The sequence below is a fragment of the Rosa rugosa genome, chromosome 6 (genome assembly GCF_958449725.1).
Source record: "Rosa rugosa chromosome 6, drRosRugo1.1, whole genome shotgun sequence".
Classification (NCBI taxonomy): Eukaryota; Viridiplantae; Streptophyta; class Magnoliopsida; order Rosales; family Rosaceae; genus Rosa; species Rosa rugosa.
In genome coordinates, this window is record NC_084825.1 from 34,539,149 (window position 1) to 34,553,322 (window position 14,174).

General features: G+C 37.3%; 2 protein-coding genes across 3 annotated transcripts; one reads left to right on the forward strand and one right to left on the reverse strand.

Annotated features, from left to right (window-relative positions):
• Positions 1 to 1,840: 1,840 nt before the first annotated feature.
• Positions 1,841 to 5,064, forward strand: LOC133718508 (probable cyclic nucleotide-gated ion channel 10). 2 transcript variants are annotated; one of them, XM_062145359.1, is made up of 7 exons: positions 1,841 to 1,898; positions 2,102 to 2,200; positions 2,748 to 3,102; positions 3,337 to 3,528; positions 3,849 to 4,135; positions 4,311 to 4,425; positions 4,880 to 5,049. In XM_062145359.1, coding segments are annotated over exons 1-7 (1,056 nt in total). In that variant the 5' UTR covers positions 1,841 to 1,896; the 3' UTR covers positions 4,886 to 5,049. The 2 variants fall into 2 exon arrangements, with proteins under 2 accessions (XP_062001343.1, XP_062001344.1); XM_062145360.1 differs by lacking the exon at positions 3,337 to 3,528 and having other exon boundaries at positions 4,880 to 5,064.
• Positions 5,065 to 10,335: 5,271 nt separating this feature from the next.
• On the reverse strand, positions 10,336 to 10,890 carry LOC133716641 (uncharacterized). The gene has a single exon (XM_062143324.1). The coding sequence runs from the start codon at positions 10,888 to 10,890 to the stop codon at positions 10,336 to 10,338; it is 555 nt and encodes a 184-aa protein (XP_061999308.1).
• Between the last annotated feature and the right edge of the window lie 3,284 nt (positions 10,891 to 14,174).

Below are 14,174 nucleotides of genomic sequence, written 5' to 3' on the forward strand. Positions count from 1 at the left end.
TTATTACTTTCTCGAAATTAATAAGGGACCTGTTTGTACAATTTCTTGTTCTTGTGTTTTGATTTGGTATTATTTGAGAAATAGAATTATTTCGGACGAATAAATGCTTGAAAATGCTTTGTTTTCAAGAGCATAGAGGTTGACTTTTTATTCATTATGATTTTGGTGACTTTCTTTACAAAAGTCATAGAGCACGGCGATACGAGTTCGTAGACATGCGACATGCGAAAATCAGAGATCATATGAAGAAGTTATGGTTAGCGGAAAAACTTCTATTTTTGGAAATTTCCTATAAATACTAATTTCTGGAAATATTTTCATAATTTCTGTCTTCGGAAACTTTCCAAAAATATCAAACTCTAATTCGATATATATTGGAATCTCAGCTGTTCAGTTCTTAAGACTATATGAGTAGATCACTTTTGCAAATTTTCAGCCAAATTAATGACCGTTAAGGTATCGAACTAGATTAAACTAATGGAATAACCAAATCTGTCCAACTTGAACCGTTCATGCTTATAATTGGAAATCGCAGTTATGAATGCCTTTATGATTATCAATTTGACTGAAAATTTGCAGGAATGATATACTTATATAAACGTAAAATTTGAAAGGTCGAGATGCTAATATGTGATCTAAAAGTTGATCTAATTAGCAATCCTTTAAAATAGCCAAAAAAAAGATCCCTTACTAGATGGGCCACACACACACATCCCTTACTAGGGTCATCCACTAGGGGATCCTTTTTTTGGCTATTTTAAGATTTTCCTTCTGGGACCTACTTTTTGATCGTATTTCGGCATCTCGACTAGATTAAATCAATGAACGAACCGAATCTGTCCAACTTGAACCGTTCGTGTTCATAACTGTAAATCGCAGTTATAAATGTCTTAATGATTATCAATTTGACTAAAAGTTTGCATAAATGATCTACTCATATATTTTTAAAAACTGAACGATTAAGATGTGAATATGTGATCGCAAAGTGGGTCTAATGAGTGATATATATATATATATATATATATATATATATACATACATACATACATACATTTCTCATATATAGTCCGACCTAGGCAAGATTATGGTATGTTAACATATCTTATACATATCTAAAATGATAATATTTACAACTTTGAGAACTCGTATTACCACTTCGATGACTCACGTAGTAACTTGGAAAAAAGTTCTCATTAAGATATTATTTTAGAGTAAAATAGATTCTCATTTATCTATACTATTATTAAGAGAAAAGAGTTTGTTAGTTAAAATAAATTTTTTTGACAGAAATGACCTTAAAAGATTAAATTTTTTTGAGAATTAATTAAATCACAAAGACAATTATGACATTTACAAATATACTTTTATTATAAAAAAATAAAAACCCACAACTCACTTTTTACTCCCACTATCTTCTCTTTGTAATGATAGTTTTCTTTTTTATTTCTGAAAAAATAAAATAAAAAATACTTGCACATGTAGATGTAGAGCATGTGTGGAGAATGACTAGTATAATATATGTCATATATTAAGATATGTAAAATTTTCCAGCCACACAAATAGTATAAAATCAACAAAGCTTTCTGACGTGCGTGACGTCATTCTTATTTAGTATACGTCAATTAGCTTTTGTTCACCTCCGTCACGTAGGTGACGCACTCAACAATCCATCACGTCTTAATTGTTTAATAAGCATGATTAAATCCACTAATGTCAACATCATCCACCCCTTTCTTTTTCGCCTTTATTTCTTATACAACAGTATCATCTCGTCTTTTACCCTTTGTTGTACACTTTCTGTTGAAAGATCCTTTCTTGTACACTTATAAAACGAGGATGAGTGAGTTCTCGTGAATCTCATACTGGAAATTCATCAGTTGCTCTCTATTCTCCACAATGTAAGCTAGGCATATGTTATTGATATAATTACTCTCTCACTCTCACTCTCACTCTCACTCTCATGGAGTCAACGTTTTTTTGTGATAATTTAATTACTAAAGAACATGCAAGTTTAATCTCCTTGTGCGTGACAGTTAAAGTACTCGATCTAGAGGCAGTGGATATTAACTGTATCACTAAAATCTTCTGACATGTCCGACAGGGCCAATGATGCAGAATCGATTCGGGGGGAGTGGATAGCTACTGTATCATCAGACATGTCCGACCAGGCCAATGATGCTGTATCGATTCAGCTAAGCAGGTTAGTTTGAAAGAACTTTAATCTTCGAATTCTAATCTTGGATTTCATGCACGGCTGCAGGCCACCAATGGTGTTTAGGCCAACTGATATATAATCTCTCTTTGCAATTTAGGTAATACAATTTTAGCAATCACTACATTGACGATATCGCCTAATAAAATAATTAACAGATCTAAAAAGTATTATTTCAAATTCGTCGAAATGTAAAACTGCATAGGCTTTTCTTTATCCCAGTTTGGCTTGGTCTGCTACTCTGCCTCATATTCAAATTCTGATAAATCCTTTTTCATCTTGTGTTTCGTAACACAAGAAATGTGCATTGGCGCCATAATAAGTAGAGAGTACATGCTCCCTTTAGAAGCTTTTGGCTGGACTTGGACAAGGAAGAGTAATATTCTCCTTGGTTCATGTCATTGTGAATATGGCTATTAATTTGGTGATGAACTGATGATTGTCAAATCCTGCTAATTAACTCAAAGTTAAGTTTCTAGCTTATACAAATGGGAAAGTTAACACACATGATGAATCTTTGTTGTGTCTTGTTCAGAAAGAAAGATGGAAAAACTCTTGAAGCACGACATAAGGCAACGCGCTGGTGGGCAACAGTCTTCTTTATGATTTGTGGATTTGCGGTCTTCATTGATCCTTTGTTCTGTTATATCTATGTCATAGACAGGGACAACATGCGCATCTCCTCCGATCCGAAAGCGATGTGGGCATATTTTGGTCTGCGAACAACCATTGATGTCTTTTATTTTATCGATATTATCGTTTTCTTATGTGGAGGTGAGGGTAAGAAATTTGGGGCATGCTGCTGGAAGCAGGAAAATGATCAAAAGTCGACAGTAATCGAAAAATGTTACTTGTTGCGTCGCATTTTGGTCGCCCTTCCCATTCCAGAGGTAAGAGACACCTTTTCGAGTGTTCTCCAATTTTGTTGATGAGTCCACATACATAAAATTAATCGATATTCTCCCTGACTTAATCACTCACATCTCTTCTATATTCAATATGGAGTTTTACCAAAATTTTCAGGCTTTTGCTCTCCATATTTATTTCCATTGTTTTAGATGTTCAATTGTTGCACCATAATCAGATTTTGACTTTTGGCTGAACTGATTGCATAATGTGTACAGGTACTCGTGGTCTGTGCACCATTTATAAACAACTCTGATCCATTTTATGCTATCTTCGTTATTGTCCCTTTCCAATATACGCTCCGGATATTTCTCATCTATGGAGGGGAAAGATGGTCTCTTATCAACGAGACTACACAAGCCATGCTTAAACCGTTGTTGGTTTTGCTTCCATTCATCCTTGCTTCTCATGTAAATCTTAATCTCGTAACTCATATTTAGGAAAAGAAAATTTAATCTTATCTTAAATAATCTCTAACAGCCACGCAATGTTTACTTTCAGTCAGTTTAGTGTTAAAGTTATCAATGTTGTTAGTTATATGATTTATTTGTAAAAGTTTAGATTTTGAATACATCATCAACATAATGAGCATGCTTTTAAAAGATACATGAATAAAAAGAATTGAAAAAAGCACTCAATTTTCTGGACTAAAATTTTCACAATCTTTTTTGGTTAAATTAAGCTCCTAATTTGATCAGAATTCTAAATTACAATCCCTATTGGTTCTTAGCTATTTGGAGCGTTGTGGTACCGTCTTGCTGTGCAAAGACAAATAGATTGTTGGAAGCCACATTGTGAAGTTATTCGAGGAAATAATTGTACAAGAATTAAAGACTTCCAGATTCCAAAAGCGATCAACATCACGCATTTGCAAGCATTGTGCCCTACAAACAGTGAAGATAAAAAAGTTTTTGACTTTGGTATATATCTCTATGCTCTTCAACCTAATTCCACATGTTCATCCAATCTTCTACAAAGGATCTCGCAATCTTTTTGGTGGGCTCTACGGAATCTCAGGTTTGCACGTATAGTTAGAGACCAATTTATATATAAGGCTATAACAATAACGTTGTAAACTTGTAATGATCAATGATGTTAGTATAAATCCATCTTTTTTGTGCGTATGTTGTGTCTATCTAGCCACATTGCAATCTAACAACAAGAACTAATTTTTTTTTTTTTTTGGGTGTAGTTCTTTTGGTGAAAATCTCCAGACCAGCATGCATACGTTGGAAATCTACTTTTCAATTGTGATATCTATAAGTGGCATAGCGCTATTTGTAGTATGTATTAGTGCAACAATAAAGGTTGGTGAGGGATCGATTAGCCTTTGTATGAAATGCATTTATGTCGTCAATTTTCAAGCATGTCCATACAAATTTTTCTTTCAATCTTCAGTATATATTTTCTTTTGAGCACCGGAAGTAAATATACCTCAAGGCAAACAACTAATGAACAGAATCGATTATTGAAGACTTCTTCCCTTAGTTGATACCAGCAGGAAGCCTAGACCCTGTTTGTGGGAGATTAAAAAAAAAAAAAAAAAAGGAAAAATAGTATGTAGTTTTTGTGAAGAACATGTTTAATTTTTTTTTCTTTTCTTTTGCGAATTGAGATTTTTGTCTTTCTTGAATAATTCAGTTTTATATATAGGTTTTTGATACAAGCATTTTATGCGACATTTATTTTGTTAGTCCCTATATTAGTCTATGTTAGTTTGCTTTATTTTTCTCTTTATTTATTTACTTTTGTGTTTATTAGGGTTGAGGAAAGATGAGTAAAAAAGTAAAAGCTTGATGTCCTGCCTAAGCAGCAGACTTTGATGGAGAAATCCCAATTAGATGATGACATGGCGCATTCTGAATAAGTGATGTGGAGAAGATTAAATTATAGGATCAAGAAGTTGATTTCTCTTCTACTTCAAGGAATCTCAAACTAAAAAGGAATTAAAGAGGACTCAAGGAGCAATTTAAAAAGGCTCTCTCTCCTCTCTCCCTTGACTTTTTCCCTTTCTTTGTTTTGTTTTAATTTTCATTCCATGAATAACTTACTCTTTAGTAGTTACGAGCTGATTGAAGTCATAAATCATGATTGTAAACTTGTTATGACTTTAATTAGTTTTGTTTATCTATTGGATGAGAACCTAATTTCTGTTTTTACATATTCTATTTATGTTTACTTTGGTGCGTAGCTTAGTATGCATATCTAGGGCTTAATTGCTAAGAATAATTATTGCATGCGCCTTGTTACGAGGGTTTAGTTGAAAGTTCTAGAGTAGTAAATTGTCTATACTACCAGAAAACTTGTCTTTCATGACACGTAAATTACGGTGCACGTGATACCAGAAAACTTATCTTTTACGACGCGTAAATTACGGCGTGCATATCATGTGCACCATAAAAGATCAACTATTATTTACTGCGTGCAGTTTTCTGCGCCGTAAAAGAATTCTCTTTTTGATATTTTACAGCGTGTTTTCCATGTGCGTCGTATATGTCACATTATATTTACGACATCCTTTTTCGTGAGCCATAAAAGACTTGACTTTCTGATCATTTAGAGTGTGTTTTCTCAGTACATCGTAAATGACTAAATGTGCTAAAATTGGACCCACTCAAATTTTTAGCCAAAATTAATCTCCCTCTTTCATAGAAACCAACGCCAAAATATCTCTATACGTGCCCGTCTCTTGCTAGAGTCCAGATCAAAACTCATTCTTCTCTTCTTCTTCTTTTTTCAATCTCAGCCATTAAAAAAAACCCCAAACCCTCACCCCCTACCTCGATTGTATACTATGCAAAACCCAAAGCGGTATCTTTTTCAGATTTGAATATATGCTTCTATCTCTTCTCTTCAGAGCCGAACTCGCAACCGAGAAAAACGACTTCTCCTCTGCTCAGATCTTTAGTCTTCGTCACCCTTGGCTTTCTCAATTGACGGTCCCACTCTTAGCTCGACCATGCTTTTGTCAGCCTTATTCACTGCGAAGTTGGCTCCAAGTTCGGCGAGGCTCATTGTGCTTATTTTTTATTCCCATTTTTTTTTTTGATCGAAAGGTAGCATCAATTAACAAGGCTCAAAGCCAAACAACAGTACAAGGGACACAACCCAATACAGGCGAAGTTTGCAAAGCATGTGTTTGGCTCCAGTTTTTCTTGAGCTGGTCAACAGTCTCTTTTCTTGCGTGGGCGTGCCAGCACCGTTCGGGTGCGGTCGTTGGGGGTGTCCCTTGACCTGACTTCTTTTGAGCGACTGTAGACGAGGAGAGCACCAACCTCGTCGTGGGGGTCTTCTTTGCCTCGTGGTGAGGACTTTATCTTGTGTCACCAAGTCGATACTCAACGTTGTAGGTCGAGCAGAGCGAAATCACCGGGAAGTAGAGGGAACTTGCCAAAGCGTGACTTTAGCTTAGCTGGTTTGCGAGGGCGTTACCCTTGCTTGGCTGGTTCCGTAACCGTTGTGGTCGCGGTACTACAATCGGCTCCCGAGGAGACTAGGACCGAAGCACTTTGACAGAGGGTTTGGTGGCACTGATAGTCGGCTCCTGAGGAGACTAGGACTTAGAGTGTGATCACCTATAAGAGAAAGAGAAGGAAAGGAGTTGCTCTTAGAGAGGTTTGCTCTAGAGAGAACTTAGATCATCTTAGAGATGTTTTGATGTATGAATGAGTCTTTTGTGGTGTTTTTGGTCGTGGTACTACAATCGGCTCCCAAGGAGACTAGGACCGACGTACGTTGACAGAGGGTTTGGTGGCACTAATAGTCGGCTCCAAAGGAGACTAGGACTTAGAGTGTGATCACCGATAAGAGAAGGAGAAAGAGAGGAGTTGCTCTTAGAGAGGTTTGCTCTAGAGAGAACTTAGATCATCTTAGAGATGTTTTGATGTATGAATGAGTTAATTGTTCTATGTTGTAGCCTCTATTTATAGGTTTCCAAGCAACACTATTTGGCATTTAAACAAATCATAATGGAGCACTTAATGGGATCATGATGGAGCACTTATGAGTTTATGGAGCACTTATGAGTTTATGGAATTGTTAGGTTCAAGCACTTAAACACTAATGGAATGTTAGGTTTAAGCACTTACTGCACCAATTTTGCTGCAGCTATATCTCCACCAAGCATTCAGATTTTGACCATGACTTCTTCATACGAAATATTCCACTATGAGTGTAGATCATCCTGTTAAAATTTCAGGGCTTTTGGTATAATGGTTGGGCCAGAAACGCTGCTGGACCTCTTACAGGTCCAGCTTTCCAGTTTTGCTCTTGCAGAAAATTGGACTGTTTGTTTGAAGGTTTTCCACTCCGAACGGGCTTTGGCACTCTTCATAAGAAATGATCCTTGGGCTGTCTAGAATGGATCTGCAGAGTTTCAGCTCATTTAGAGTTCATTTGGTCAGTCTGCCACCCCTCCTTCCTTGTTTAGCTCGGTTTCTCCTAACCGAAGTAGGAAAATGTGCTATAGTTGACTTTTCATGCTTCCATAGTAGGCTTTATTTAGCCTCTAAATATATATATATTTCGAACTTGTCGACAATATATAGCTTGAGCCACTGACTTTGGCTCAATTTCTCCAAGTCGTGCCTTGTCAGGCCAAAATGCTCATTTTGGGTCCAAATAGCATGATTCACATAGTCAACAGCCAGAACAAGCAAGACTAGAGAAATCAAAATACAAGAAAGAAACAGCTGAAAACATAAAGCCCGAAGCAGCCCAAAAAACATAAAGCTTCTTCTTCATCTCCAACTTGCAGCCGCCATAGCAGATTCGACACCGAAGCTCCTACGGAAATCATGAGCAAGGGTTGGTAACCAAGGATGGTCTGCAGAGGTGAGGATACGGACAGAGCCGCCATACATTCTCCAGTTGACCGATTACGAGAAGATCTCGCATAAAAGGATAACAACAACCAAACCAAAATAGATCTTAGCAAAGAAACCTGAGATCTGAAGAGGTGGTTGCAGAGGAGTACAAACTCTTCCATGGCAGGTCAAGGTAGACAAGAAGAAGGAGATTTGTTCACGGTTTGAACATCTTGAGGAGCAAAGGCAGAACAAAAACTGAGAATGACCATGAGAACAAATATGAGAGTATATCTTAGAGATTCAGATCTAAGATCTAAAAACAGATTTGAACAGTCAGGACAAAAATCAGATGCAAAAGTAGAGGAAAACAAGGAAATTAAAGCGCCTATTTGTCTTCCCTTCTCGGAGTTCGATTTTACTTCGAACCTTTGCTGTTTGTGTCTTCAATCTTCCATTTCTTGTTGGTTTCTTGTTTTATAATTGCTAGAGATGGAAGATATATTATGTGAATTTATTGTTTTATGGAGTAGTTGAATCAATTTTAGTTTATTATTAGATGAATCAGAAACTGGAATGTAATTATATATAGAGGGCTTAAATCTGGTCATGGAATTTGCAATTTATGTGAGAAATTTTGCAATCTATATGATGTACAATAATTATATGACTGAAATTTGTTTACTTAAAAAAAAAAAATTAGTAACATGAAATAATATACAAATTGTATATTTTTGAATATCTTTTTTCCTTTTTAAAACATCATTTTACTGCTTGCATGATATGTATGTCGTAAATGTGCATCTCTTTTATGGCGTACATTAAAGTCATTTACGATGCATAGTGTGATTCATTTACGACATGCAAGATGTGTGCCATTAATGTACCCTTGTTTCATGGTGTGCATATGAGTCATTTACAGTGTGCAATGTGACTCATTTAGGGCGCACAATTGGCACTCTGTAAATGATAATTGTCTTTTATGACATGCCTATTTATGACACACATTTGTACACTATAAATTATCATTTACGGCACACATAGTGGGCTGTAAAAGACCATTTTTCTGGTAGCGATGATAAACTTATTTTCATGTCATGAAAACATATATACATGGGAGTCGAAAGAATGGTCAAATAAGCTTATGTTGAAAGAGAAGAAGCAATTGATGAAACCATATATCGATTTGTGGTTATCTAAGTACTACCTCTCTAAGGATAAGGAAACAGATGTGATCAAAGAGAAAAAGGAAAATTTGAAGGCAGTGATCATGGAGAACATACACAAGCTCAAAGAAAGCAGTGATCTTGATGAGCAAAATATCCTTGGTATTCTTCCCATAAAAGATAAACAAAGCATCATGTCTTTTCTCTTCTCAGCTTCATTGAAGAGGGCAAGAACTTCCTTTTCCTCTATATGAATCAGCTCAAAGTGCGTATGAGTACTTATAATACATGCTTATGTATTATTATTAGGTAATATATATAAATGATTAATATGTGCAGGAGCCAATGTTTCAAACCATAAATGAAAAGGTGCTAAAAGCAATTTGTCAACATCTTGTGCCACTGACCTACACTGAAGATAGCTATATTGTCCAAGAGGGAAAACCACTTGGGAAGATGCTCCTATTCATTCAAGGCACTGCAGTAATCTGCTCCCATGGTGAAACCAGCAGTGGTTCCTCAAGCAACAAGTGGCTTGGAAAAGGGGATTTTTATGGCGATGAACTCCTAAATTAGGCATTCAAATCTCCCTCGTTCTATGATTTACCTATCTCAAGTACGAATATCACTGCCCAAGAAAAAGTTGAAGCATTTGCTACTAGAGCCAAAGACTTTAAGAGTATTTGTTTTAAGGGAAAAAAAAATGCAAACAATACCTGACCTTTGGCCAATTAGTAACTTTCGTACGTTAGCTTCGAAAATATCACTTTGGAATCTGAAGGTAGGACCCCGACCCCACATTAGTTTTTCTGTCTGGTTACCCAGAGGATGGAATTGTAAGAATCACCGAAGAAGCACTCTATTGTCACCTGTCAACCATGAATAGAGGTCAGAGGTGAAGACCGGGCTTGCTGGCCTTCGACTCTCCGGTGCCTAAGTCAGATACATGTAAGAATGTAGACTAGGTAGGAGTAAGTGGAGAGTGATAGATGAGAGGAGAGAGATGTATTTATAGTGTAGGTCAGGATTTGTCACCCTTCCTTTTCCTATGTAGGACTAGATGTGGGCTATCAGAGTGGAGAATGCAGCATTATCATGTGTTGGGCTTTGGGCTTGGTACCATGCGAGGGGGGCTCGACATCCTAAATTTAGATGCTTGACCTTGTCTTTGAGGTTGGCGAGTCTTGGTATTTGATATTTACACCTGGAAGCTAGGTGGTGTGAACAAGTCCCCCCAAGTCCCCGATCAAGAGTTCTCTTGGGTGGGGAGTTTGTTTCTTGTGTAAATATCAAAGTAAGACGAGTTGTTCTTGGAGAATTGCACCTCATCCGATAATAAATCCTTATCCCAACCTCTTGCAGGCTGCCTAACTATTGCAAATCGTGCTTGTAGAATTCCAAATGCCCTTTCAACATCCTTGCGGTACGCCTCCTGTTTTGTGAAAAAATACTTCTCCTGTTCATTCTCAAGTTGTCTGATAGATTGCACCCACGTCGCCCACTTAGGGTAAATACCATCAGTAAGATAGTACCCAAACTCATAAGGAGTCACGTTGACATAATAGTTAAGATGTGGTGACTGACCTGTTATGACAGCATCAAGCAAAGGGGAGCATCCAAGAACAGTGAGGTCATTTTGAGCTCTTGGGATTCCAAAGAAAGCATGCCAAATCCAGGTATCGGGACCTGCCACAGCTTCGAGAACAATTGTTGGTTTTTTTGATTTGCCACTAAAGCTATCCTGCCATTCCACTGGACAATTCTTCCATTGCCAATGTATGCAGTCAAGCGAACCTATCATTCCAGGAAACCCTTGTCGCTCGGCTCTTTATAGGAGCATATCTAGATCCTCTATTGTAGGAGTCTGAATGTAGCGTTCTTGATAAATGGTGACAATGGTATGACAAAATCAACTAAGATTCTCAATGGAGGTTGATTCCGGGATACGAAATGATTCATCTAAGGAATCAGCCAAGCATGCAGTGGCTAGCATCCGGAGTGCGCACGTCAATTTCTGGTGAGGTGAGAAGCCTGGACACCCAGCACAATCTTGTGACTGTCTAAAGTATGGATCCGCCGTCTGGACATGCTCTAACATGCAGAGGAACACTTCACACCTCATCCCATAACGTCGTCTGAAAGTTTCGGCAGGGTACACAGGGTCAACTACGAAGTAATCATTTAACAATTTTTCATTAGCTACCTCACGTGATCAATGACGGGTAGCGCAGCCGGGAACAAAACCACTCCATTTAGGTTGTTGTTGAAGTGGGTTAGTAGCCAACCAGCTAGCTGCTTCTGCCATAATTTGTGTTGTATTTCTTGGCCTCTGTGCATCATATTCTTCATTATCTTCCTTGTCTTCACGTTGCCTCTCATTCCACTGAGAAAACCAGTTCGAATTCATTGCAAAATGTAATGAAAAGTTATAAACTGAACGAATAATTAGAGAGGAGATAGAGGAGATAGTGAGATATGCATCTGAAACCACCATTTTTATTGAGGTTTGAAGCTGAAGATAGAACCGCCACGTATGCATAAAATCTAATCAGAAATCTAGAGAGTTGATCACAACACAACACGTGGCATTCAAAAATCCTATCGATAAATTTGATAAGACTCTGTAATAATTCATCTTGCCACGTTGACACTATATCTAATCGCGAATCTACATATTTGCTTCAGAAGTGGCATGTGGCACTTAAAAAACTTGTCTGAAAATGTTATCAACAACACCACATAAATACCTCATTGAAATATACACCTTAAAAATTAATTTTTTCCTCAAAAATTAACTTTAGTCTAAATTAAAATATTATTAAATTAAAATAAAATCATAAAAACTGAAAAACATAATGTAAAATCATAAAATACTTGAAAGGGCTAAAATTTAGCCTGCCTTACTGGAGATGGTTCACTTGTTCATGAATAAAGAATAATATTTCTGGGGGCTAAATTAAAGCCATGGCCCCAATATAGCTCCCTCTTACTGGAACGCGATTCGAACCTTGGTGGGAAGGACACAAACTCTCCTCACTTCCGCTGGAGCAACACGGCATTTCTGGTTTACTGAAGCAAACAATATTTATATATACTATCTATATCATATTTACAGAAACTTCGGAGGCCCCCGGGAGCCCGTGGCCTGAAGCGGCTGCCCTCAGGGCCGGCCCTGTACAAGTCCCCCCCCCCCCCCCCCCCCCGTATCGAGAACATTTATCATGGCGGGAGCGAGGACTGATCTCGCTAATGAGATGTCATGTGGATATAAGAAATATAGGTGCTAAACATGTAGCGGCATGTGGGTATAAGATTAAATTGTGTAAATAAGTGTATTAAGTATAGCTCAATGGGCAATTTTGTGTGCGCGACATTGTTTGGGCCATTAGGTCTGCTAGAACATGCAGTTGGACTGTGTTTGAGCAAGTTGGGTGTGAGTGAGCTGATAACCGTTGAGTATGTGGGTGTGGCCCAAGCGGGTGAAGCGATGCTCGATACCCAACTGAGTCATAATCCGAGCAAGTTTATGATAAGCATAGACATTTAAGCATGGCATAGTGATGTAACGATTCTCACATGTATATATGTAGCAATGAATCAAGATAAAAGCATGGCATGTGTGTTTAACATGTAATCGCAGTGGAGATACGAGTAACATTGTGCATTTCATAGTCATGCTTGATAATCATGGTGACATTTACAGTATGGTATCCACTCTAAGACATGGTGACTATGCTACTAAAATATCACGTTTTGTAGGCATGCTGAGATTGTTGTAATCAATGAAGCATGTGAAGTATGAGATAAATTTAAATTGGGGAAGCATAAGATAAAACTTATCTTATGTCGACTGGAGGAGGCGAGAATCAGAAGCGGTGTAAATATCCAAATCATGTAGGAGTTGTTCAAGCATGACGCTCCATGTGATCAACAAATGATCATTAATAGCTTGCTTGAGCTTGTGCATATAAGAAGATGCCCGATTGGGTGAGTGTACCTCCTCAAAAATAGGTAAGGAATTAGGAACTTGTTCTTGTATGCAGTTGGAATTTCATGTATAGAAGCATAGTATAGTTATGACTTCATGACATTAATTGACAATTGCATGCTTAAATCTCGCAAGCCACAGGCGAAAGCAAATTATACATGCATCTAAAGACGGATCCATTGTTGTACTGCTCACCCATGATTGTCGCTTTTGGCCTTGCTACTTTGCTGAATTACCCCTGCATTCTCTTTGGTTTTTTTACCTAGCTGATTGCCCCGACAGGTGTACATCTTCACTGGCGTCTAGATGATTTCCACGTGGCTTTGTTTCCTTGCTCCATGAAGAGAGAGAACAATCCAGAGAGAAATCAAGAACGATCGAGACTTCGAGAGAGTCCAAGTGTGTTTCTTTGCTTTGCCCGAAAAGAGTGAGAGAGAGAGAGAGAGAGAAAAGGGTTGGATTTTGATCACCAGAGAGAGAGAGCGAGCGAGAGCAAAATCTGAGTTTTCTTTCTTCTCATTCGGATCCAAAGGATATTTATCAAGCATCAAAGAGTATTCTTTATTATGTCAGTTTTCCAATTGCAATTAATTACTAATATCTTTCTACTCTATCAATATATGATTTATTTTTAATTACTTTTCTTTTGTTGTTCTCACTATTTTGATTGTTTTTTTTTTTTTTAAATGTGATCGTTTTCATTTATATGATCATGTACATCTTCACTCTAACCTTACCCACCTTAAAAAATGTTTCTAAATCCATCATTGATCAAGAATTCGGTCATTTTCAATGTATAAAAAAAATGGCATGAAAAAACATGATATGTTAACAGAAAAACACATTATGTGCCTTCGTCAAAGTAACTGACGAAGAGGGAATTAAGGAATTACGATTATAGCTCAATCAACATTTACTATCATTATTGTAATTGATATTTCCATCGTAATTCTCTCTATATATAAAGGGACTATGAAATGAAATGAGTAGACCAATTCCCATTTTACTTTTACACGTTATCAGCATGCTCAGAGCCAATAGCCAATAGCCAAGAAAAAAGAGAAAAAACCCTAGCCCGAACAAAGAAAAAAGAGGAA

Coding starts and splice junctions, on each gene's coding strand:
- LOC133718508 (XM_062145359.1), top strand. Junction 3,103..3,336: donor TCGCCCTTCCCATTCCAGAG/GTAAGAGACACC, acceptor TAATGTGTACAG/GTACTCGTGGTCTGTGCACC. Junction 4,136..4,310: donor TGGGCTCTACGGAATCTCAG/GTTTGCACGTAT, acceptor TTTTGGGTGTAG/TTCTTTTGGTGAAAATCTCC.
- LOC133716641 (XM_062143324.1), bottom strand. CDS start 10,890: ATGATAGGTTCGCTTGACTGCATACATTGGCAATGGAAGAATTGTCCA.